We start from the raw sequence: 25,547 nt of genomic DNA on the forward strand, positions 1-25,547 counted from the left end.
TCAGGTTACGTACGGACCTCCGGAACGAATTAAGTACTTAACCTGAGGTATCACTGTAACTGCTAGAGAATAGGAAGAGAATTTTAGGAGAATTCAACTACTGCTGCTGCTGATAAAATCTAAACACATCCTGTCATCATCCACTGTTCAAAATCAAATTCATTCTCACAAATAGTTCTCACTCACATGTTTCTTAACAGCCTTTCTACATCAGAACCGAACCGTTCAAGGTGGCTCACAAAGCAAATTAGTGTTTGGGTAATCCTCGTGGGGAAAAGGTGTATAGATTGAGCCTTCACAGGGAGAAATATCAGCCAGTATTGGCTGCTAAGAAGGCAACAACACATTTCCAAGGTCTTCTTGTTAAACCTTCTAATAAAAAATTCAGAAACAGATTTCCTGAAAGACCAACTGCCCTTGTATATGCCTTTAACATCACTTAAATATGGGGGAACTACTCATGGGACGGCACCATACATAACATCACAGAGCAGTGATATGGATTTCTCCCTGCCATGTAAGAATCATGGAACAAACCACCAGCTGTTTCAGATGTCTTCTGACAATTTATATTTTTGTCACCTGTAAGACTGGACTGTGTTGTACGTGCCTGACAATTCCGAATTCCTATTTTATCTACTTTTACGTGTTTTTATATTGCCGTTTTACAGGTTTGAGGGAGGAAAAATTGTCGCTGTGGGTTAAACCACAGAGCCTAGGACTTGCCGATCAGAAGGTCGGCGGTTCGAATCCCCGTGACGCTCGGTCCCTGCTCCTGCCAACCTAGCAGTTCAAAAGCACATCAAAAGTGCAAGTAGATAAATAGGTACCGCTCCGGCGGGAAGGGACCTCTGACCATTAGGTCCAGTCGTGGCCAACTCTGGGGTTTCGGTGCTCATCTCGCTTTATTGGCCGAGGGAGCCGGCGTACAGCTTCCAGGTCATGTGGCCAGCATGACTAAACCACTTCTGGCAAAACCTGAGCAGCGCATGGAAACGCCGTTTACCTTCCCGCGGGAGCGGTACCTATTTATCTACTTGCACTTTGTGCTTTCGAACTGCTAGGTTGGCAGAAGCAGGGACCGAGCAACGGGAGCTCACCCCATCGCGGGGATTCGAACCACCGACCTTCAGATCGGCAAGCCCTAGGCTCTGTGGTTTAACCTACAGCGCCACCCATGTCCCACAGCATGAGACCATATCCAGTATTTATTTCCTAAGCAGCTTTGTGAATGAGCAGGAATTTGAAGCTAGGTCTCCCCAGCTGTAGTCCTATACTAACCCTTATACTGCAGTCTTACTCACTGTTTGAGGGCGTAGGTGGGAGTGAATCAATGGGAATATTTTTGCCATAAATGAAATACTGCTTCTCAACATAAAATGTTGTAGCAACCTGCTACCTTTTAAGCCATACCTTCCTTCCTTGCTATGTTGCATCCTTGGGAGCGAGTTCCATTGGATCCAGAATGTCCTTATTCTGAGCAGACCTACACAGGATCATATGCAACTTCTTCCTCTTACTCTCAAACACAGGCAGCTCCCCCAATGCAACTAACCTTGAGGCTGAAGCAGGCCTGTTGAGATGATGCTTGAAGACTTAACTTTTAAGGCACACCAGCAGCAGAACTAAATAGTGAAGGAAAGCAAGTAGCAAAAAAGGCAACTGGATAACGATCGCGGTTGTGGACAGAAAACCAGGATGAATTGCTAACTCTCCAAACAAACAAATCAGGAATGGATTCCACTGTAGAAGTATTTTGATGCTCCTGTGATTGCTTCTGGACTTGGGAAACAATGGCAGCAACAGCCAATATGCAACAATTATTAACAGGAGCAGCAGCAATATCAGTGATTTAAGAGAAATAAACCTCATTTCTATTTGAGCAACCACATAAGAATTATGCAGTAGAACACTGACCAAAATGGGCTACGAAGAAAGTGCAAGATCTTATGCCATGATTGAGATCAATCTATATTCATGAAAATAGGAAGCTATGGGGGAGCATCTTTTCAAGATGGTGTTTTCATTTTATGAGAAGGCCATGTATGCTAATATGTTTCACTGCATTCCTAGCAGGAAGTGAAGGTCATAGTATTGAAAGCTGAAATGTGTTTAATCCAGAAAGCAAAACATTATAAGCACCTTACGGAATTCTTTCAGATATCGTTGCAAATAACAGTTTTATTTGCCATGACGGAACTTGATTGAGTCACCTGCACACCAGCTCTCTCTCCCATCCCCAAAATACAGGGCTTGGAAAAAAATAATCAGTATTTATTTACTAACAATGACATAAAATACATCTTCATATATTTTTATTTCTTTACAAATTAAAAGATGCATTGAAAAAAGTGAAGAAAGATTTATGATCGTATATTTTCTTTTATATTAATTCTAGAAATTAGTATTCTGGAAGTCCGGTTGTTGAGTCTTGGGGAGCAAATCTCTTCACTGGTTTAAAAGATTTCTAATTTTTTTGGTTGGAGACAGTATGTATGTTTGGCAGGAGGAAGGGGGTGGGGTTAGCCACACTTGCAAATGTGTTTAAGACTGCTGAGAAACTCACTGAGGTGTGGCCAGTTAACAGTTTTTGGGATACTCCCCTTCACTGTGTGATGAAAGGGAAGACAAACTAGCTGCAGTAGAAGGAAAAATATTTACAAACACACACGCATACACACACTATAGTTCAAGGGACTAGAAACCACACTCCTGGATTATTTAATCTGTCATGTATATAAGGTTTCAACTTCAATTTTCAATGGCAGATGGAATAAATGCTTTACTTATATTCAGTCTTAATCCATCATTTGTCTAAGCGATCTACCTCCCTGCTTTTCCTTTTTTCACGTTTCGGTGCTGCCGGTTCCCCAAGTACATTCTGGGCACTGCAAGAATTCCTAAGTGTAGCATTAGAAACAAAAGGTTAGTGTCTTTTTAAAAACGAATGAGCCCTTTGACTCCTAGAGTCTCAAACTCATCATCTTTCTGTCTAATACAAAGCAGAATACTTTCTGCTCAGCCTTGAAGAGGTCAGCCATAAGCCTGCTTGATTTGTTGTAACAAGACCACAAGCAGGCATGCCACAGATATCCTACACTGATGGACTAGTAAGTACTGCCCAGATGTAGCCATTTAAGTGCTGCATGACCAAAATTATTCAGAGCTACTAAAGGTTTGAATTTCAGAATACATTAGTGGCATGATTTGAACCTTACGTTATGAATATGAGCAACTCCTTCTGCATTGGTGCTACAGGACCTCTCAGTGCTTCTTGGATACAATTCAAACATAGACTGTCTCTCCTAGCAAACTCCTGTGTTGCATATAAACACAACTTTTTCAAAGTGATAAGAAGGGGAAAGCACGGCCATCTCCTTCGAAAAGGGTATTCCAGACAAAACCCTACCGCGTGAATGGAAAGAGGCAACAGACCACCAAAGCAAGAGGACACTGGCAGAAAAAGAAAGAAGAAAGAAAGAAAGAAAGAAAGAAAGAAAGAAAGAAAGAAAGAAAGAAAGAAAGAAGATGCTGTTTTTCTCAAGGGGTGGTGGAGGCAACACCTGTTTATACCAACCCCGAATAATTTCACTTTCCCCAAAACAGCACCTGCTCATTATCACTCACTTATTCCAAGGCATATCCACACAGAAAAGCAACTACAGTGAAGGCATGCCTACCCTGCTATTTTCCCTAACAGCTCAGGTGTTTCCTAGAAGATGCCACTGTATAACTTGCTTACAGTATATTGCTCTCTCCACTTATAAGCGAAGGTGTAAAAACCCCCAGCTTGGCTGCTTTATCAATCTCCTACTCTTTGGTTGAACAGGGCCTGCCACCTTCCACTCCCCCCCAAGCCCGCCCCCCCCCCAAAATTGGCTCCTTTTCATCCAGTGTATCACATGCACAAACTTAACACCCACTGTGTGGTTCTGAAGAGCAATCACCTTTTCACCTGATGCTTAATCTTGTATAGTGAAACTCAAATAACATTTGTTATAACAGAACTGGGGGGCTGGGAGGCAGGAGGTACAGATACCTGCCAAGCACAAGAAGAGGGCACAGGTCCAAGGCCTGGAATCAAATAACATTCCCACACCCACCCCTATAGCTGATGTTTCGTCTGTCCATGCCTCACTTCTTCAAAGGGTTTTGGGAGATGCTGAAACTGTTAATGCACAGTGTATTAAAAATTATGGAATTGTACAGCTTTCTGTATTGTCCTTCTCGAAGGAGCTGGGCCCATTCATCAGGCGGTTAGTGAACATAGAAGTGTCAGTGCTGGAATCCAGCGCATCTCCAGCTCTAGCTCAGCAACTGGCGGATCTCCTTGTGCATGTGACAGAGGAAGTCCACATATGAAGCACCCCCATTCATGCTCTTATCTTCCACCAAAAAGTGTTTGAACAGCATATCCAGTTTGTCTTCCTGCTTGACAACCATAAGCTACAAAGCAAAAGGAAAAATTTAGTAAGATGTTAGAGAGTGGTGCCTTTGGTGCAAAGTGTTAATGGAACCTTGGAAGTTCTAGCATTGGCTAGCTATGGTTTGTACAACCAAATAAGTTTCTGACACCATATAATGAAGCCCCGTTCTAATCTGCATAGGGAAAACACTGTTAGAACACACTGTGAGGTTCTAGAAACTGCAAGTACTACGGTATTGTTATTTACGTCCCCCCCCCCAATTATTCAAACATAAGTTTCATATACATTACTTGATGCACAGAGATTACAGAAGGCAACAATTAAAAAAAACCCAATCACAAGCAAGCATCAATTACCTTCATATAGCGTGATCTTTGAGACTGGAACATATCAATGACAGACCGTACTCTCTTTGAAAAGGGATTGTCCAAAACTGGCAGCACGCACTGCAACACAGAGTTAAAACATCTCACAGATGATCAAGAACCACTTCAAAACATCCATTCGCACATGGGCCAGCGGAGTTATTTACTAGTCACAAATATGTAATAATCAACAGAGGTACTAAACAGCTAGCTTGGATCTTCTCAAAACTAGCAAGAAGGAATATTCCCAGTTCAGCACACACATAAGTAAAGGTAAAGGTACCCCTGCCCGTAGGGGCCAGTCTTGACAGACTCTAGGGTTGTGCGCTCATCTCACTCTATAGGCCGGAGCCAGCGCTGTCCGCAGACACTTCCGGGTCACGTGGCCAGCGTGACAAGCTGCATCTGGTGAGCCAGCGCAGCACACGGAATGCCGTTTACCTTCCCGCTGGTAAGCGGTCCCTATTTATCTACTTGCACCCGGGGGTGCTTTCGAACTGCTAGGTTGGCATGCGCTGGGACCGAACAACAGGAGCGCACCCCGCCGCGGGGATTCGAACTGCCGACCATGCAATCGGCAAGTCCTAGGCGCTGAGGTTTTACCCACAGCGCCACCCGCGTCCCTCAGCACACACATACACACACAAAATGATGAATGAATCACAAAAACCACCCTGACCCACATGTAGAAGAGCTACCCAACCTTGCCAAAACTCTTTTCACAGCACTGCTCACTCTTACCCATGATTTGGCAAGTGCCACAGCTCAGTGGCAAAGCATCTGCACTACACGTAGAAGCTCCCAAATTCAACCCCTGGCATCTCAAGGTAGGGCTGGGAATGCCCCCAGTCTGAATCCTGGAGAACTACAACTAAACAATACTGAGCTACATGGACCAATGGTTTAGGTGTGGAATTGTAAGTAACTGATCTGTTCTATCTACTGTGTTAAGGAGTCAGAAGACAAATCAGAGAGTTGGGACCCTTACACAGGGCTGGTCCCATTATTCAGAATCTTGCCAGATCTTTTGGGGGAAATCCTGCAAGCAGAAAGTTAGGCAGCACCCTAAGAATGAGGAGAAATCTTCTTGTTGCCCAGGATGACCCCACTTACCATATTGCTGCTGATTTGGCCAAAAGATGCCACTCCAAAGAGGTTCTGGATCAGCCCTTGCTGAACATTTGCTCCTACCCACAAAAAGATGTTCAGCCCATTTTCTAGCAGATATATGTCACCCTTGGAAAGCCGCTCTTCAGAGTTTCTGATTGCTGGTGGTAAGGAGTCACTGTTGGGATCTATCTTGGTCTGTAGATATAGAACTGGAGTCACTGTGCTGCAGGACATTTGCAAGTTCACAACAGTACTAAACAGGATGAACGGTTTTGCAAATGACCACTGAATCACACAGACTGGGACAGAATGTGGCAATCATTGCAAAGCTCTCAGAATCCCATCTTTTGTTTAAAAAGACATGTTCAGGAGGAGGGTTGTAATTCAGCAGTACAGTACATGCTTTGAAAGCAAATGGGAACAGATTCAACCCCCAACCTCTCCAAGTTGGGCTAGAAAAGACTTCTGTCTGAAATCTTGGGCAGCTGCTGTCCGTGACTGGACCAAGCCGATTTGCTTCATGTATTAGGTTTATATCCCACCCCATTACATGGGACCTTGGGGGCAAGTCACAACCATTTCAAACACAGTAACAACAAAACTGACCACACTTCACAAAATATATCAGGTAGAATGGCAATGTAACTCAGTGCACAAAGAGCTCCCAGGCGCATAATGGCCCACTCAGAAAGCGTGGTGGAAGAGGTGAACCACACGCATCTACAACAGAATGAGGAGGAAATAAAAATCTACACTGGGAACAAGGGAATCAAACCAACCTTACCCACCGGTTGAATCAAAAGTTGTCACAGGGGGAAAAGGGGCCTGATTTGAATCACGCTAAGCAGTTGCAGAGCCCAGGAGACCCAGCCTACGCCATTTCCTCCCTAGGGGTAGGAGGAGACCAGCAGTGCCTAGGGAAATCCCCAGAGTGGCTGGGGAAACCCAGCCAGATGGGCAGGATATAAATAATAAAACTGTTGTTGTTGTTGTTTGCCAAGAGGCTGCTACAGAGGCTGCATGGCTGCTGAGGTAGAAGATCTGACCTCCAGAGAATGTGCCGCAGCTGTTGCTGCTACTGTGACTTTGCCAATGTGGCGGTGGAAGTGCCAGCAGCAGAGGCAATGCATTCCTTAGAGCCCAGATCTTCTGCCCCTGATGATCCTGCTGCACATGACAGTCGCCTCATGGGTGGGAAAAAATATTCCATAGCTGGGGTGCTATTGCTGAGAAGTTCTCTGGTGAGCCACGGATCTCCTAATCTCATGTAACAATGGCACTGCCAGAACAGCCTTCCCAGCTAACCTCAAACCTGGCCAAAATGATATGGGAAAGAGGCGCTGCCCCTTCAGACACCTGTCCTAAGATGTTAGTAACCTTTACATTGGCAGACCTGGTTGAGAATATGACCCAATTTCCCTGTATCAAGGGGATGCAAACAGGGCTCAACAATTCTTGGCTGGTGTTGGTACACAACCAAACGTTGTGGTCTCCAGGATGCTGACCTTCCCCTTATTAGTGGACTTGCACTGCCTTCCTTACATCCTGCTGCGGTTGCAGGTTTACAGCTGGAAAGTGTGGCAGAGGGATATTGTGTGGTATTCCACAGGAATCACAGCTCCTTGTTCAGACACTTGTGCCTAATTTCCCAAGACTACTAACAGGCTGAGCTCAAGGGTAGCACTGCGCATGGAGTCTCCTGATACTCTTACAGTACCAGGGAGAACAATACTTTTTATTTCCTTATATTGCAGGCAGCATGTCTTGACATAAACACAACTGTATGTGTCAGAGCTCCGACGCAAGAAATGTTACAATTTTTAAAGTTACAAGTACTCTCAATTTAGACAAAGCAGCCTCACCCAAAAATCTTAATTCCCCCTTATTCCGTGAGTTGTATGTTTAAACAATTACAAGTTTTCTATGTACAGAAGTGCTTACCAGTGGCAGGAGTCTGGGGTAAAAGAAAACATTTGTATCTGCCACATCCATGGAGGTGATTAGCTGGCGGATGTAAGATCGGTCATCAGTGGTGACTTCTGCCCCAGGCTGAAGCACATCACTTTTCAAAACACAGTTCAGATACACAGGGAGCAGTTTCATGCATTCAGGAAGAATCAGCTGAAAGTGGCAAGAGACGAAATTAGAGAAAATCACTCGTTAGGGGAAGGGGTGGCAGAGAGAAAGAGAACTTAAGAGCATTTTAACTTTGTAAAAATTGAAGAGAATCACTGCTAACATTGGCATAGATGCAAAACAGGTATGTCCAGTTTAATCCTGGGGTAAAATCCTAAAAAAAAGCGCAACAACTTCAATCCTAAAAAAAACTCAGCTAATATGGTTGGCCCTTATGGCCCTTCACTTCATCAAATTTGGCCCTCTTTGAAAAAAGTTTGGACACCACTGATGTAAAAGAAACAAAACCGTCAGTCTTTAACAAAGATCAGGGTAACTACTTCAGGAGATTCTTTAATTTCTACTGCTGTATTTCAGACTAAAACTGCAACCTATCGTAAATATCAGAAGAGACCTGAAAACAACTTCCTTGAACACTGCTTAGTACATACTGCATATTCTGCAGCATGTGGCTTGCTTATAGGCAGGGGCCTTTGAAGTAAACTGCCGTAAAAGCAATTGCTTCTACAACCACTTGCAGCTCAAGGCATATTATGGTCTGGATTGCGTATGTTGATCGGAGATAGTGAATGGATTTGCCCCTGTGTTGGGGTTTACATGGCCTTTCAGGTTCTTTTCACCTGCAATACTATGGTGAAGTATCTTCACTATCACTGTGCTATAGTAAGATTAAAGTTATTGCAAGAAAATAACTCAGGTTCATTTCTTGGTTTCATAAAGTTCATGAAATGCAGAAAGGCTGGAGCCACTACCCTATTTCACAAAGCAGCTATCTGGAACGCAGTTCTAAGGAGTGAGCCAGAAGGTTCCTTTCCATGTTAGCATCATTATTAGACAGACTACTTCTGGCTGCTCTCCCAGCCTCCCAATTCAGGATTAGTACCCCACAACCAAGAAGTTACCTGTCCGGCAGAAGAAGGGCTAGCACAGTTTTTCCGGTAGCATGCCAGTATCTGCGCACATTGATTGATCAGCGTATCTCTCACTGTCTTGACTGGATTGTTCAGAACTCCACGATATGCTTTAGGAAAAGAACAACATCTTGCTTAGAAAGTCCTATGCAAGCTGATGTAAAAAAGATTTAAATAAGTCGCCTGGAAAACCACCAACAAGGTATCTTGTGCTGCTGTGGTAATATGAGGCTGCTTTGGACTGAGTCAGTCCATGGCTCCACCTAGTTAAGTGCTGTCCACTGGCTGGAAGTGTCTCCCCAAAGCCTAAGGCAGACCCTTTCCCAGCTCTGCTATCAATAGATCTTTTAACTGGGGGTGTCAGGGACTGGACCTGGGATCTACTGCATGCAAATTACATGCTTCCCCACTATAGATCCTCGTGTTAGAGAAATGGGGGGGGGGGGAGAGGAAGTAATCTTAATTGCTTTGTCTTGATAAAGAGAGATCAATTGTTACTAAACACACTTTCACCATGGACATCAGTGATTTTAGCACTTATTGCTTAGCAGTTCTATTATTATTTTATTTATTTACACCCCACCTTTCCCCCGACAGGACTTGAGGTGGCTTACAGATAAAAAAATTAGCCTCCCCTAAGAACATAAAGAAGGGCCTGCTGGATCAGACCAGTGGTCCAGCATCTTGTTCTATGGGAAGCCCACAAGCAGGACCCAAGTAAAAGAACATTTTCTCCACTTGTGCTTTCCAGCAACTGGAATTCAGAAGCATACTTCTGGGCACACGTATATTAAGTTCTATACCCCAGAATCTGTTTATTTGTATAGTAATGTAGCCAACCTGCACATTCTAAATGGATCATTCTTAAACAGGAAAATTAACTTTATAGATATGATGACATTTTAAAAGATGAAGGTCTTCCTGCAAAAGATGTTTCTCCCTGTCCAAATATGAAAGATATGGATGATAGTGGGAGCTATGCATGTTGTGTTTCTCGGATCAGGCTTTTTTACTTGATATCTGATTACTTCATTAAGCCCTCTTGCTTGCAATAAAAATTATGGCCGATACATTCCATGCGTTTATTTTGGCAGCCTCTCTTAAAGGCGAGTCCATGGTTTCAGGCCACACAATGATGTAATGTAGTGCTAAATCACACGCATGCTGGCAAACCGAGGGGATAAATTTGTCATAGGCTGAAATAGCTGGGAGAAAACATAAGCAAGGTTTTTTTTCTATCATTAGCCATGGTCTTAAGACACTGTGAGAACAAGCTTAGTCAAAGCAGGTTAGTCTATTGCCAAGTCCTGGTTAGGATGCTCTTATATGTAGATCTACCACCCACTGTGCAAACTGTCTTTCACTACATAAAAAAATTGTCCAGTAGCACCTTAGAGACCAACTAAGTTTGTTCTTGGTATAAGCTTTCATGTGCATGCAGACTTCTTCAGATACACTGAAACAGAAGTCAGCAGACCCTTATATATAGTTGGAGGGTGGGGTTTTTCTCAGGAGGGTAGTAGGAGATGGGTGATTGACTCAATGAGTATGGTAAACCTGCTGATGACTGTTAACGATGGCAATTAGTCCTACAGGAAAAAGCAAGGGATTGTATGCAGATGATTAGCATATGTAATAAGACAGGAATCCAATATCTCTATTAAGACCAGGCCTCTCCATAGTTTTCATATCTGGTCTTAATAGAAATATTGGATTCCTTGCTTTTTCCAGTGTATCTGAAGAAGAATATTTTGACTTTGTCTTTAACTACATTCGCTTGGAAGGCAGCACACACCCATTTACATTAAACTATATTCACAGTACAAGAAGAATGTTCCCTCCCAAAGCTTCTTGTGAATAGTTGTCTTCTCCAGGAAACTGTTACAGGTCAACCCCTTACCAAATTTGGCCAAGAAGTTGATAAGTGTGTCCGTCTCACAGTTCCTATAAAGATCAGCCAGCTGAGTGCAGCAGTTCAAGGAGAGGTTGTGAATACGCAGTCGCCTCTGTCCTGCACAGCTTGTATACAATATAGCACACTACATGAGAGAGAAATTACAAGCAGAACCGTTAGCATGCAAAAGAAAGTTCGGTACCACTACGTGGGCTTCCAACAAATCTGACACAACTGCCGTGCTTAAATGGCTGAAGGCCTAAACAGCACTGAATATTTTGGGGCTAAATAAGAATTGGAATAAGGGAGGGAAAACACGACCCATTATCGCCCATCTCGCATGCATCACCTGAAGAAGTGCTCCACTTTCTTCACTAAGTTTATCATCATGTTTGAACTCCACGGTGATTGTTTTGTCACAGTCTAGGCCGGCTAATTCCACATCTGTGGTGTTGCTCATGTAAAAAGCTCCAAAGAAATCTGTTGCACGAATACCTGGGAGGCAAGAGAAGATGTGGTAAGAAATCCTTTAGAGTCCATCATTCCAGAAAGCTACCACTGAGCAAAAGGGATTGATACTGGCAGTATAGGGCATCCTAACTTTCTCAGGTTCGAGCGCTAGACCCCTGCACACTGCTAAAATCCAGACAGCATCTTCATAAGTACGTACCAGTGCTTGTGCGGACCCTCATCACAGCATCGAAGCCCACTTCTTTCTGAACATCTCTGCGCAAATCGTTCAAGAAGCGTTCCTGATCCGTTTCCACCTAGCGTACAGAGACAGACAGCAGGTGTCACACAAGAAGTACAGAGGTGCCCCAGGGATATTAAAAGTGCTACTATCCTTCAGTCCTAGGATCATCTTGCTAGACTCTCTCCAGGAACAAACCCTATCCCATTAAATTAACACACAAAATATGCAAGCACACCTGCAGTTTTAAAGAAACCCATTATCTGCAAGCTATACAACGATCCACTGGCTCCCCAGTTCATTTCTGGGCTCAATTTAAAGTGCTGGTTTTAACTTTAAAAGCCCTTAGGACCTTGGGACCAGGTTACATGGAAAATGGTCTTCTGTCATGCATATATACCTAAACCTGAAGCTTCTCTTAAGAGGTGCTGTTTTGTGCCCGTTGCTGCCCTCCCCACAAAAATGAGGCAAGGTGGGTGGCTACTACAGAGAGAGAACTGGTGTCAGAAATCCAGCCATGGGAGAAGCCTTCCGGAGAGGCTCACCTGATGCCATCTTTATGGCATTTTGGCACAACGGGAAGGCTGCTTGTTTCAAACAAACTAAAAATTCTGGGCCGTCATTCGGTAAGCTATGCTTTATTTTGTACTATTAAGATGGAAATTAAACCCATCTTTAGTGTATGCTGATTGGAGGAATTCACCTGAAAGCCAAGACACTCTTCTGAAAGAGAATCACTGCAAGAAACCATTGCTCTTTCTGTACGTTTTTCATCTATCCGTGACAAAATGTCAATTGTACATTTCATCATGTACAAATGGTAAGTCAAATTGGACTGCTGAGCCAACAGGTTTCAGAGAAATCATGAAGCAGGGCAGCATTGCTAGTAAGTAACAACAAGAGAACTGTTCTTCGTGTAACTGGAAAAGGCTTGCAGACTCCTAAAAAACCCAAACTGGTCCAATGAAAAAGTTAATCCAGCTTTTTATCTACTCTCCTCTGAGATCAGCAGGGCAACTACTGTCTACTTAAATCATCTACATGGAGCAGGCATCAAATCAAAAATAGATCATACCTGGAAAAATGTGTACTTATAAAGGGAGCCACCTGTTTGATGAGGAACAACCCCCAAGGTAGCCACATCCAAATACTGATTTGGGAAAAGGAAGAGGTCCACACAGCAGCCTTGTGCTACACATTCCTTGGCTAAGTTGTTATAGAAGTTTGTCTGAGGCTGAAAGAGCGTCTAGGGAGGCAAAGGGGGGAAAAGAGGAGCAGAGAGACAAGAAATAAGATTAATAATTGACAATTTATGATGCAGCAGGTTTACGGTCTGCTCGCTATTCCTGATCATGTGACAAAAAAGAAGAAGCAAAACCAACCACAGGGCACAATACGTGATGTCTTGCAGTACATCGGGGACATTAAAACGGTCTACCTTCAATGATGACAATGTTGGAACACTCCACACAAGGCCAGCTTTGCAAGACCCCTGATGAATTTTCAACCAGTTTTTAGCAAAGTTTCTTAATGTAAAATATTTTTACAGCATGCTTTAAGCCAAAGATTTACCAAGTGATTTACAACTTAGCAAATATAATAAATCACAATTTTGAAACCTTAGAAAAACCTACTACCCACAATTTAAGAGCACAAAATATCACTAAAATCAGAACTAGATAAACAAGTAACTCAAGTAACCTGCAAAAGGAAGTTAAGGTCCTCTACAGAGTTTTTTGATCCAGCGTCTCAGGTTTTCCAAGGCTTACACTACAGCGATACCTTGGTTTTCAAATGTAATCCGTTCCGGAAGACCATTCAAGTTCCGAAACATTCGAAAACTGAAAACGAAAGCCTCAACACGGAAGTCGCGTGGCATGTTCGACTTCCAAGGCGCGTTTGAAAACCGAAGCATTTACCTCCAGGTTTACGGCATTCAAAAACCAAAATGTTTGTCAACGGAGACGTTCAAAAACCGAGATACCACTGTACTGCGCTATATATATATATATATATATATATAAAATAACTTTTTATTCAAAATTAAAACAAAACATATTATCCAGAAACATATCATCCTTATTCCCCCCCCCCCATTTTTCCTCCCTCCCCCCACAGCACCAGACTGCTATATTCTAATACAGGGGTCAGCACAAATTTACTGCGCCTCAGGTCGGTGTCTCCGGACGAGTGCGTGCCTATATGCATGCGCACATGCTATTTCCGGCCCACTTCCGGGTCGGAGGAGCACCGGAAATAGCTTGTGCGCATGTGCACAGGCCTCCTCCAACCTGGATGTGCACAGGAAATAACACGCGCATGCGCACAACCTATTTCCAGTGCTCCTCCAACCTGGAAGTGGGCAGCTGCACAGCAAAGCGCTGGTAAGAGCGGGCGGCAGCAGTGGGGGTTGCTGTGGGCCAGATAAACGAGTCCCTTGGGCCTTATTCGGCCCACGGGCCTTAGTTTGGGAACCCCTGTTCTAATAACTGCAGGTTATTCTTTGTTGTATGACTAATTACTGTCAATTTCTAGGATGCTACAAGAGTAGAAAAGAGGAAAAGAGGAAAGTTTAGGTGGGGAACTACTGGAAGGAGCTTTAAAAAAAATTAATCCTGCCTGGCACGTCCTTTAAGAAACAAGCTACAGAAACCATTTTAGAATAAAACAACACACTTTGCAAATAGCTTTGTTCTGAACTAGCAAGCTCAGCTCCTCTGCTCAGAATGGGAGCTAGCACATCTTCCTGTTTAAAAAAAGGAAGGCTCTCTCAACAACTCTCTTTCCAAGTGCTGTTCAGAGTACCTCAAGAGGCAGAGTGAATATTCATAGCTAAATGTTAAATTTGGTTCTAAGAATTCTGCTAAAATGTTGTACATATATAGGATTCTTTTTTCTTCTTGTCTGACAGCTGGAAAAAAGTGACAACACATGCTTTCATACTAACTACTGCCTCTCTTAGGAATCACCACATTTAAAAACAATCATTTCATTTTTTTTCTGCAAGTTACAGCAGGGGGGTTACAACTAATGGAAGAGATCTATGCAGCTTTCTGAACCGGTATGTCCCTCAAATGTTGAAAATGACCACGTTGCTGAGAATTTCAGGTGATTTCCAGGAGAGAAAATAAGGCATGGTGTGCTTGTGTGAAATGTGCATCCTGTAAACAGGAAAGTATAATGGAAGAAAAGCAGGCAGAGGAGTTAACAAGGAAATATTTTTCTTTAAATGAACCCACTGGTGAAGAAAAGCCAAATTGCAACCCACAGAACACAAGTCCCGCTACCTTTTCTTTATCAGTGTTTATCAGTTTCTTGTCATCTCTGTTCTTCAGCTTCCCTGGGGCCTCCGCAATAGGCAGTGATGTATGAAATATAAAGAGCTTGCCAGCACACTCTGCTGCCTGCAAGTAAGCATACAAAAGCCATTAAGTAAGACACAAATATAACTGAGGGACTCTGGGTTCAGTGACCCTGGGTCTGCCTTCAGCAACCATGTTCTCCAAACATACGTTGTTTTAAGATACTGAGTGCTGTCTGCTATAAAAAGCAATTCGGCTCCCCTACAAGTAGAACTAAGGCCTAAAATACTTGACATGGCCTGTCATCCATGACAGTGCTCTGTGCAGTCTCCTTACTCTCAATATGCTGCAATATGTATTTGGAGCCCCAGATGTTTGGCAAGGGAACAAAGAAACTAGAGCAAATGCTAGTAGCCACAAGCTCATTACGTGTGCCCATTACTGAAGCCCACCATATCTGCCCAGAAGCCTGACTGCTACCCCTGAAAGCAGAAGACCGAAGTTTTTCAGTTACAAAATTTGGAAGGGAATAGTGGCCATATGAATGGGGCAGGGGGCCACACTTGGCAGCCCTCAGCTTTAACAACCAGCTACACATATACGGCTTGTACGTTTGTCAGATTAACTTAGCAGGTTTGCCAAAACTTCAGCATACCATTCAAACAGCTTAGAAGTCCGAGACTGCAAGAAGAAGCTTTCAAAAGGGAAAACATAGCACCAGGTTTCTGGCTGCCCATCTACAGTTCCTTTAAATGCGCTCTCAGATCGTTTAACTCCTTGAAAAAGAAAAGCACCCACCAAGAACCCCGTGGAAGCTCAAATACAAACAGATGTATTATGTTAAAGGTTTTTGTGGACTAGAGCTCACTTGTGATGCATGAAGTGTTGGCAGATTTTTGTATGTGCTTGCAAAATGGGTATGGGGGATGTAGACATCAGGACCAAAAGGCCATGAAGATGCACAGTGCTGTGATACTTCTATGTCAGGCTCAAAAGCATGGAAAAATTGTTCTTATCTTTGGAGACATACAATCCACAAAAGCTTACTGAGAAGTCTCATGACTGTGTTTGCTACCGCTGGTAATGAACAATTTTTAAAACAGTTCACTAGAAATGTATGGTAAGTGTGCAGTGATAGATCAAATTCTTGCTTTCAACGCATTCCTGAAACCCAACTCCGTCTCCACTTTGCAAGATCCTCTGTGCTCACGGAACAGAATACCTCTTTGCTTTTTCCCGTTTTTACCAGTTAGACTATCCTATAAGTTGCAAGGCAAGCTGTAGTTAAAAAGCCACTTTTAATTGTAAATTAGTTACATTTCCATAAATGCTTCATACATTTATGACCTCCTGTCAACACTTCAGCAACTTTCGGAAGTGCTGGGAAAGAGGTTCCAATACTACAACACAAAACAAAGAGATGTTAGAAGTCAATTTAGAATGCTGAACAAACCTTCAGAGCCTCCATGCCAGCCTGAATTACTGGGGCAAACACAGTTTCTGTTTCTCTTGTATCAGCAAACATTTCTGGTATCTGATCCAGCAAGCTGCAAATCAAGGAAGTGCAAGTCAAGAGACATGTAAAATTCACTAGGTCAATTCCAGTCAGTGGAAACTGATACTTTGCAGATTAAAGATATGGCATGTTTGTTTGGCCATTTTAACAGCTTCTGGGAAAAGGTGCTTGCTTCCTTTCCCTGCATATGGAACAGCAGGTTTTGGGTCATGTACTCGCCTTCTTTTTCCAATTGCCTGACCTTTTTTCAGGGGAGGCTCCTTTTACGGGCAAAGTGGGACAAAGCCCTGCCAAGATTCTGAACCCCCTCCCCAAAGCCAAGGCCCTGTCACACAACAAAAGACCAAGGCTGAGAGCAGAGGGAATTCCAGAGAACAAGTGTGACAGCAGGGACCCATTCCGAACCAAGATGCCAAGCACTTGTACAACTGTAATGTCGTCTGGACAGACCAGGACTTCCAAACACACTATTCAGGCTTGTGCCCTGGAGAGGTCACTTTTGGTGAAGCAAACACAGCAAACTGCTTAGATGTTCACTATTTATTTGCAAGGCAGAGGAGGAGGACCTCACAGGGAGTCACTGCCAAGGCTCTGCCCTTGTGACCTCCTGGACTCCACCCAGGAGCCCCACCTTGGTGCCACTAACATCCACTGTACTTTTTCTATATCTATAAAGGAATGCAGTGCAAGCTCTCACAACAGCGGGTAAACCAGCCCACCACAAGAGATGCTCCCTTTCTCTACCTCATCCTCAAAAACCACAATTATTTTTATGGGTTTTGGTACTTAATACATCATTTTCTTTAAGCTTATGTACGGGCAAAAGAACCTTAGAAATATGTGTTCCACGATAGCTACTGTATGTAACAGGACATACAAACCATTGATTGATCTGTACCAGCTCCTACTTACCTAGTGAAAACTGTGCGGGATTCATTAACATTCACCAGGAAACCATCGAGCAGAGGGACAAACATATCTGCTACATCCGACACAACCATCATTTGTGGCTGCCCCAGAGAGCTCTTCACATTATAGAAGTGCAGAACTTTGTTGTAGGTGACAAAGCCCACACGGATGGCTGATTCTTCCATGTTTCCTTCTCTGTTTTTTTCCCAAAAAGGAAAAAAAAGGGAGAGAATAAATTAAATACGCCATGAAAACACACATGCAAAGTAAAGCAGCGTAAGCTCAAATAATAGTGGCACCATATGATTCTGCTCCAGATTCTACAAGCAGCATTCAACTGAAAATTCCTAGCAGATAAAGAAAATATACAAATAAATAAAACAAAGCATACAATTGTCAAATGCTCCCACATTGTGAGTATTTTATTGAGAGGCAAATCACTAAATATTTTCTAAATAAATAAATGGGCAACGCAGTTATGGTTCCACACAATGAGAATGTCTTGGGAAGCTTGCATTCCACATTCATCCTACTCATTCCTTTATAATGGAATCTCATCTGTATGGTTACCTGGGCAGGTAGTCCAGGAGCGTCTTCAACTCTTCACAGATCAGCCTTACCAAGCCACTTCTTATTGCATTGTATGATACATCGATCATGAAAATATAAGCAGGGGGGTTGGGATACTTGTTATTCTGACAAGAGAAGACGAAAACACCATCACTAAGCATTTATTATTAACATGTATTTCGCACACTGAACACAAAAACTGTATACAGTTCTATCTGCAACTAGTTCCACTTCCATTGTCCACTGTTGCCTTGATAACTATGCTTCTTATGCCAACGACAGGGGGAAAAAATCACATCATGATCCTTAGCATCACCACACTAGAACGAGGTGGGTAATTATAAAGAACCTGGTAGGATGTATGTTCTGAGTTGAGAATTCCCAAACGTATATTACACATTCAGAGAGCAAAGTTGCTCTCCCAGTGGTTTTCCTACAGATTTAAACCCTCTTCCCTTGAGAACCTCAAAGGAAGAGAATGACCAATGCACCAGTAAAAGAAAAACATGTGAGAGCATTCCTCAGCTCACGCCCTGGACAGGATTTCCTAAGCTTATTAAATGCATGTAAAGAGTTTAAGAGCCTAGAGTCCAGCTCTTAGGTAAGCAGACAACTACTTTGTGTACTTTGCCTTCTAGTTTCATAAATCTGACAATGGTAACCTGGTGCAGTGCATTATGTTATTTGGGTCATCATCAAGAAAATACTTTTTCTCCCTTGGAATTAAGGGAGCTCAAGAATTAAGGACTTCAAGAACAAACCCATAAAAGTCTATTGTTCCTACCTTGAGCAATGGGGCAAAAGTGACATTTACTTAGCCCAACACTGTGCTTACAAGTCATCGTACCTTGCAGTAGTCAACAGTTGCCAAGAACTCATAGGACCCCAGTGATAACTCAGGTCTGTCATAGTAGTCCACCCGCCTGCCCGTGTGATCCAAGTGCTGGAAGTACTGAGATGGCACTAAAGAAAGGGGAAGGGGAGAAGAAAAGAGAGAAGCTCAAATACATGCAATTTCCTAGATGGGTAACCATGATGTTTACCATGGTAAGGAAGGGCACTGCAGGTACCAAACCAGGAAGATTTTGATAAGACACTTGGGAAAACACCACCAGTAAGAAAGAAACTGCAACTATCAAAGGCCTCCTGGATCCAGTTTATTGCGATTTGGCCAGCTATGGACCAATTTCATGCATGACATTTCCTATTTTTGTCATTTACCCGGACCACTTTAAATAATGGAGCAGTTCCATGTTAATGAATATTGCAGTGAGCCAATTACGCAGGGATTCTCATGAAACTGAAATTCCCTGATTTTTACGTGTATACTCACAAACCAAGTCTTAGTATAGGCACAGCATGGAAAGAACAGTCTGCTACAACCAGTGTTACCTAATCAGGTCTGCAGGTATACTAAAACTGAAGAATGCCGTACATATACACAGGTTTGATGCACAGACTTGCTCCAAAGTTTAGGAATATTTAAAGCAAGAAAAATTGCTCAAGAGTCTAGTGGCATGCCTTCCTCAGCTAGAGCATTTTAATTGATTTGCCCGGAATTTTACTATTACCATTAAAATAGGGATTTGTTATATCATTAGATAACCGTCTTTGCACTTTTTTGCAGCCAAAATAGAAGCATCTCCCTCCCCACCCTCTAGAACTGATTCTTAATCGAAAACTCTTACCCTCAGTGACACAACTACAGAAGCAGCATTGAAATCTTCTTCCACCTTCAATGAATTGCATAAAAGGGCACATGTAGGCTTTACACCTATTGCATCGGATAGGGCCTGATTCTCCATGGTCTACCAAATAAGGAGGAGCCTGAAAAAAAGGGGGGGGGGAAAGACATTGGTGCTATTTAAAGTAGCTTCCCTTTTCCTCAACAGGTGATATCTGGGAGCATGTCTTCTACCACTTTGCTCTAGCATTCATGTCAGCAAAGCAACTTGCCTTTTCCTACATCTGTCCTGTAATATAAGATCAGCTGTGTAAGACTATACCAAGCAGCAAATCCCTTATCTTTTCTTATCATGCTCTCGGTCCCAAGAAAAGAAAACCCATTCTTTAGCATAACTTTTAGCGTAGCTAAAAGCTTACAAGCTCCTTGCTTGAAACAACTTATGTTTGATTAAGAGCATCTTACTCTTAAGAGGTAAGAAATATGGACCCATTTTATTCATATTAGAGAACCAGAATCCATACTTGTGTTTATAAAAAATATGTAGTGTGCTGCCACTGCAGAGGCTATAAATGAAGTCCTTAAGGCAGCAAGTACCCCTTTTCAAGGCCTCCAAAAGCCTCCTTGCACTAAGGAGCAAACATCTCTAAAGGACAGGTGCAACATTTCAACCATTCTGAAAGTTGGGTTTTGCTAGTCTCACTTTAACACCCCTTCTCCTGGATACTTCTGAACATTAACTGATTCAGTGTCTTATTTCCCCTAACAGGTGGGGGACACAGCTGCCAGACAAGTCCCTAGACACTGGAAGCAACACCTGCCAATTTTAAAAAAAGTATTGCATAGCTAGGCTCTGCATGAAGCTATCAAAAGGCTTTTGGGTGGCCGCTGCAAAACTTTCCCTTCCCTCAATAAGCATCGGCTTCTAAAAACCAGTTTATCAGCCTGAGATAGGAGACTACTGAATTAGATTAATAGCTCTTTTTGAAAGCGAAACATCTGTCCAGCTTTCATTTCTCTACAGATAGTTTTTTTGGCTTAAAGGGTTTGAATGGCTGAAACAAGTTGTAGAAAAAATTGGGTTTCATTGTGCTGTCATGCTCTAATGCGACCTAAGGCAGGGATATGCAGCGAACAGTCTTGTTCAGCTTTTCATTCACTCCTATGGGATAAAGTAAAGCACTGGACTTCGGTAACAAAATCTGCAGCATTCCCCCATGACTTGGGGACAGTGGACAGTAAATATGGTGTCAGGTCTGGGGACACAGCTTCAGTGACTCCACCAGGAGCCTTAAAATGCATTCCCAATTGTTCCTTGAAGAGCAGGACTTACATTCCGTGCCTTTTAAATTTTGCACCAAATCCAAACCCTGCTGAGATTGGTTTTACTTGGAGCTCTTTACTTAGGAGTGGAGCCAATCCCTGCCAAAAAGGGTGCATGAGATCAGTGCCAAGGCTCAGTGGCATCAAACTTGGCTGCTAAGGATCTGGCCCACTGGGCTGAAAAGCTTCCCCACCCCAATCTAGATGTTAAAGAGGATGGGCAACACATTGAAACCTTGTGGAACATGACACAAATGATTGCATTAAAGATTGCTAGTGCTTAGGTAATAAATACAAGCACAGAAAACTGCACGGCAAGTAATTTTGAACATCTACTTGAGCACTTTTATTTGGATAGATTCATTAACTAGCAGTGCTAACAGTATGAGTGGTGACAAAACAAACAGGTGCTACTGACAAATTTGCTATTTTGTCTGAAGGGTCAGGGATATCAGTCTCACCTCTTCTGCAGGAAGTACAGCCAACGGCTTTATGACTGCAGCAAGAGGAACTTGCGACTGCTTGGCCATATCTGAGGTGCATGGGATATTATAGGATGTACATCTTATGTAGCGGGGACTGGCATTACCTGAAAAACAGAGAAGAAGAAAATCAAAACTCTATCCGTACATCAACACCAAACAAATCACTTTATTTCAATGACTTGTATCCCAACTCTTCAATTTTTACACTCAAGGGGGACTAAGAGTCACATATTGCTAGTCACCATCCACCTAACCTTGGGACACAGGGGAACCTGGAGAAGGACCTCTGAAGAATATACTGGCATGTAGGCAATTTCAAGTGGAAGAAGGGACTCCTGTGTGTATGGACATTAGGGTTCACAGCCAGGATGGTGGTGACTAGCACTGATATATCTAGTTATATGAAATAGTAAGGGAAACACTCAGATTAATCTATGATTAGGACTTAACCCTATGAAATTGATTATTTCAATGAAAGCTCATGTCATAATAAGCTAATCAATTTTAGAAAAGAACCCATGTGCGACTAACACCAAAAGGTATTATGCAACTTCAGAAATTAAAACTTTCCTTGCAAGTCAAGCCCCCACTCCAACATGCTGTTTTTAATTCTGCGGTTCTCAGAAACCTCTAGCTTAGTCTTATTTTTTAAGCTTAATATATTAAGCACCTTTTATTTCATAATGGAACATACACCAGGTTCCCAGGCAGTCTCCCATCCTGGTACTGATAAAATCCAAGCCTACTTAGTTTTATGCATAGTTCCTGCATCAGGGGCCTGTTGTCGCTTTACAGCTCTGACACTTCTTTTTTTAAAAAAACCTGTTTACTGTGTTCATGTTCAGGTTGAGTTAGTTGTTCTGAACACAAATGGTATGAGCACCTTCAAGTATCACTTGAATCTATGTGATCACCGTCTCTATGACAAAAGGCCATGTTGTTTTCCTTCTTTTTTCCGGCAACGGCTGCTACTTATCTTTGTCTGTAGCTCATGAGAGACTTTGTTGTCTTTACTGCAACAGACCGACATGGCTAGACCTATGGAAAATCTTTGGCTAGGTGAATATTTTACCTTGATCTTTGACCAAAAAATTGGTAGTGACAAGGGGTGGGACTTGCCCACGGACTCCAGTGATGAATGGCTCTGACCCACGATTATTCCTGTCATCTTCAATTACCTGGATCTAAAATGGTAAGCAGAAAGTTAGTGGTACAGTGGACGCTGTGCAAAAACTGGTGATAATGCAACTTTCAAATTTAGCGTAGCCAAAGATTTGCAGTCGATCACTAAATAACAACTACATATGGTTTAGGAGTCTATCATGAGGATTTTGGGGATAAGTGAATAGTCAATTTGAAGATAATACAATTGGCATGTTAAACTCTACATTTCCAGATATTAAGTCCACTAATCTAAAAATCCCGGGCCCAAGGAAGTTCCTGCTCATTGTTCATCAGCAACTTTTGTTGCAAACTGCCTGTCTGAGAATTTATCACCCAAGAATTTTGGAAGCATTTTGGCAGCACTGTAGTTTGCCATGTCCCAGTATGCTTGTTTTCAAAAGGTGGCTCAAGTTAAGATGATAAACAACAAGACAAAACCAATACAGTGGCAAATTTAAGAACTCGTGAGAGTTAAGCTTTAGTTTTCACCGAGATAACTTGCGTATGGGCTGTGCCACTTCTGAATGCAGGTGCGAGTGATATAATGAATTGATTTTCAAAACAAGACAAAATCCACTAAAAGCTTCACATCAGGAAGAAGGCTAAGTTGGGTGCTAATTTACACCCAGCCACACTAATTCTTCCCTCCCACTTCTCATCTTACTATGGCCATTCTGGGCAATCTGGAAGTACTAATCCCAATGTCTGGAAAGGAATTTCCACATCTGTCAAGCCACCACAGTCTTTGGCAAGCTTCTTCTCCAAAAATGCACTTCTGCAAAGCCCTTTCAGGTCCACTTATCAGGCACTTGTCCTCACCTTTGCCCAGATTGCAATCTCAGGTTACCATTCATACTACCCTGAGTTCAATTCAAATCTAAGAACAATCGCGCCATTAAGCAATAGTTGGTTAACCACAGTAGTTGCTGGTCTGTAAACCAAGGAGCGGCCACAAGTTTTTAAAATCTGGATAATCCTGCTTTCAGCCCTTCAACATAAAACAATAAGGCAAGTTAAAATGGTAATGTAATATTATTTGAAACTACTTTCCACCTATTGGCTTACAAATATGTACTTGTTCCTCCCAAAAAAGGTATAGAAAAGATGATATTCTCTGGCAATCCACCGCTGTATGGCTTTTAAGTACTAGCATGGAAATATACTTCACCTTGCGAATGAGAGTATTCAACCCTCCCTTTCCCTTCATGTCTTTATTCCTTTGCTAGTATGCCTCCTATGACAAGAGCACTAATAAATACCCTTACACTTGGATCTGAAACACACCAATGAAGAGGCTGTGTACAAAAGGTGAGTGACCATGCTGGGAAGATACTACAAACTAACTGAAGTTGTTAACAGCACTGAGGAGATTCAAGTGTTGTGAACCAACTTCAGCCTGTTCAAGACACAACAACGCAGGGGCAATAGACAAGCCACACTGACAAGTTTAATTGCAAACCAATTTGCAATTTGTCATTTTGTCTGTTACTGAAATAGTATTGTGATAGACTACCTTTCATTAATAAACCATATTCAATAAACTGCTGCCTAAGCAAGACATTACAGCAGAAAATTCAATGTATTTCTCATCTCCATTTCCCCTTAAATATATACTCATGAACTTCTTGTATTAGGAGGGAAATTAGTTAAAATAATGACTTCTGAATCTCACTAAAAATCAAAACTTGAACCCTTTTTTAAATGTCACAGAATGACATAAATAAAATGAGTTTTAGGACTTCTGTCCAGGAATATTATACAGGTTATGCACAAATCCACTGGAAATTCCCTCTTAGTTCAGTGGGCCTTGTGAAAAAACACACCATTCATTTCAGAAGCGCAGGACTGAAAAAGAGTTCCAAGTGGATTATGCCAAATTCAATGCTGAATTCATAATTATTCATAGTGCAAAACTGACAAATGTAATATTCAGAAGTATTCTGCTTATAAATTACTTAATTTCAAGAAGGAAATACCACTTCATTACCTTATAATGCCAAACTTCTATTGCCCCTTGATTTGTGGTGTGAAGAGGATTTCAACGTTCATGATATTTTATTCTACTTATTGTAATGTTGTGAGCAGAAAGAGAGGGGTGGGATGAAGATGAAAGACTAACACCAGGGGGTAGTTAGCAAGAGTAAGATTATTTTGCAGACACAAACAAGCAGCCACCAACATGCAGACAATAACAGACAGAGAGACACCGCACTTACTGGGCTAGGAATTGCATCTGGATCTATTCTGTGTCTGGGTTTCTGCTGAGGTGGCAGCTCATTGAGTTGCTTTTTTTTGTTTTAAAATAGAAAAAAAGAAGTAAAATTGCCACAAAAAGGGAAAAAGAGAGAATAGTAAAACAAAACTAACAAGCAATGTTACTCCTATCTGTCCTGTTTCCATCACTGTTAGATATATGTATAATGGACAACAGTTCATGCAACAAGAGGTGAAACAACATTATTATCTTCAGTTCTACTTGTTATTTCCACATCTTGCTCCCTCATTGGAAATGTACTTAAAATGAGCACTATTCTTGACCAAGCTGGCAGCTCACATGCTTGCTCAGTTCAGCTTTGGAGAACGACGGGCTCAAGAACATGCAACTCCTTTTGAGATGTCAGTTAAAGGAAGAGCACAGAAGGAAGCAAAGCTACTAACATATCTCAAAGTTTTCAAGCTGCAGGTTCAGTGTTACAGCAAAGGAGGCTGTAGCTTCATCCTTCACAAGTATAAGTTAGCACGACAGCATAAAGCTGGACATACAAAGAGTTACTTTGGAGAAATAGCTGTCACTGTCGCTGCTTTAACCACCTGTAGTTGTGGCCTTTGGAACAATGGCTTCACAAAACCCCACTGGAATTCAGAGGATAAAAGACCAGCACACCCAAATTTAAAGCAAGCAGACGCTCTGTACAACTGGATATATGGCTGTGGTGTTCCCCAGAACTCTCATATGTGAGTTGCAATACATAAAACTTAAGAACAAATCCTCATGTTTTCACACCAGGGTTCATGCAAGTCCTACATTCACTGGCTGGCAAGAAACTGCATGCTCAAGGG

The 25,547-nt window shown here is 42.3% G+C and overlaps 1 protein-coding gene across 3 annotated transcripts in view; it reads right to left on the reverse strand.

The window, feature by feature from the left end:
- Positions 1 to 2,091: 2,091 nt before the first annotated feature.
- Positions 2,092 to 25,547, reverse strand: part of SEC24C (SEC24 homolog C, COPII coat complex component) — a 38,986-nt gene continuing 15,530 nt past the window's right edge. For 2 of the 3 annotated variants that reach the window (XM_081006494.1, XM_081006496.1), the window contains 18 exons: positions 24,704 to 24,772; positions 22,396 to 22,507; positions 21,300 to 21,427; positions 19,520 to 19,658; positions 18,679 to 18,794; positions 17,832 to 17,956; positions 17,265 to 17,456; positions 16,290 to 16,383; positions 14,822 to 14,938; positions 12,610 to 12,780; positions 11,514 to 11,610; positions 11,193 to 11,338; positions 10,850 to 10,988; positions 8,941 to 9,059; positions 7,844 to 8,023; positions 5,906 to 6,097; positions 4,784 to 4,873; positions 2,092 to 4,446 (listed from right to left, as the gene is read on the reverse strand). In XM_081006494.1, coding sequence (XP_080862620.1) covers positions 4,306 to 4,446; positions 4,784 to 4,873; positions 5,906 to 6,097; positions 7,844 to 8,023; positions 8,941 to 9,059; positions 10,850 to 10,988; positions 11,193 to 11,338; positions 11,514 to 11,610; positions 12,610 to 12,780; positions 14,822 to 14,938; positions 16,290 to 16,383; positions 17,265 to 17,456; positions 17,832 to 17,956; positions 18,679 to 18,794; positions 19,520 to 19,658; positions 21,300 to 21,427; positions 22,396 to 22,507; positions 24,704 to 24,772 — 2,367 coding nt within the window. In that variant the 3' untranslated portion in view covers positions 2,092 to 4,305. The remainder of the gene's footprint in view (positions 4,447 to 4,783; positions 4,874 to 5,905; positions 6,098 to 7,843; positions 8,024 to 8,940; positions 9,060 to 10,849; positions 10,989 to 11,192; positions 11,339 to 11,513; positions 11,611 to 12,609; positions 12,781 to 14,821; positions 14,939 to 16,289; positions 16,384 to 17,264; positions 17,457 to 17,831; positions 17,957 to 18,678; positions 18,795 to 19,519; positions 19,659 to 21,299; positions 21,428 to 22,395; positions 22,508 to 24,703; positions 24,773 to 25,547) is intronic. The other variant, XM_081006495.1, reaches the window with a different exon arrangement.

This window comes from Podarcis pityusensis (genome assembly GCF_964106645.2).
Source record: "Podarcis pityusensis genome assembly, chromosome: 5".
Taxonomy (NCBI): Eukaryota; Metazoa; Chordata; class Lepidosauria; order Squamata; family Lacertidae; genus Podarcis; species Podarcis pityusensis.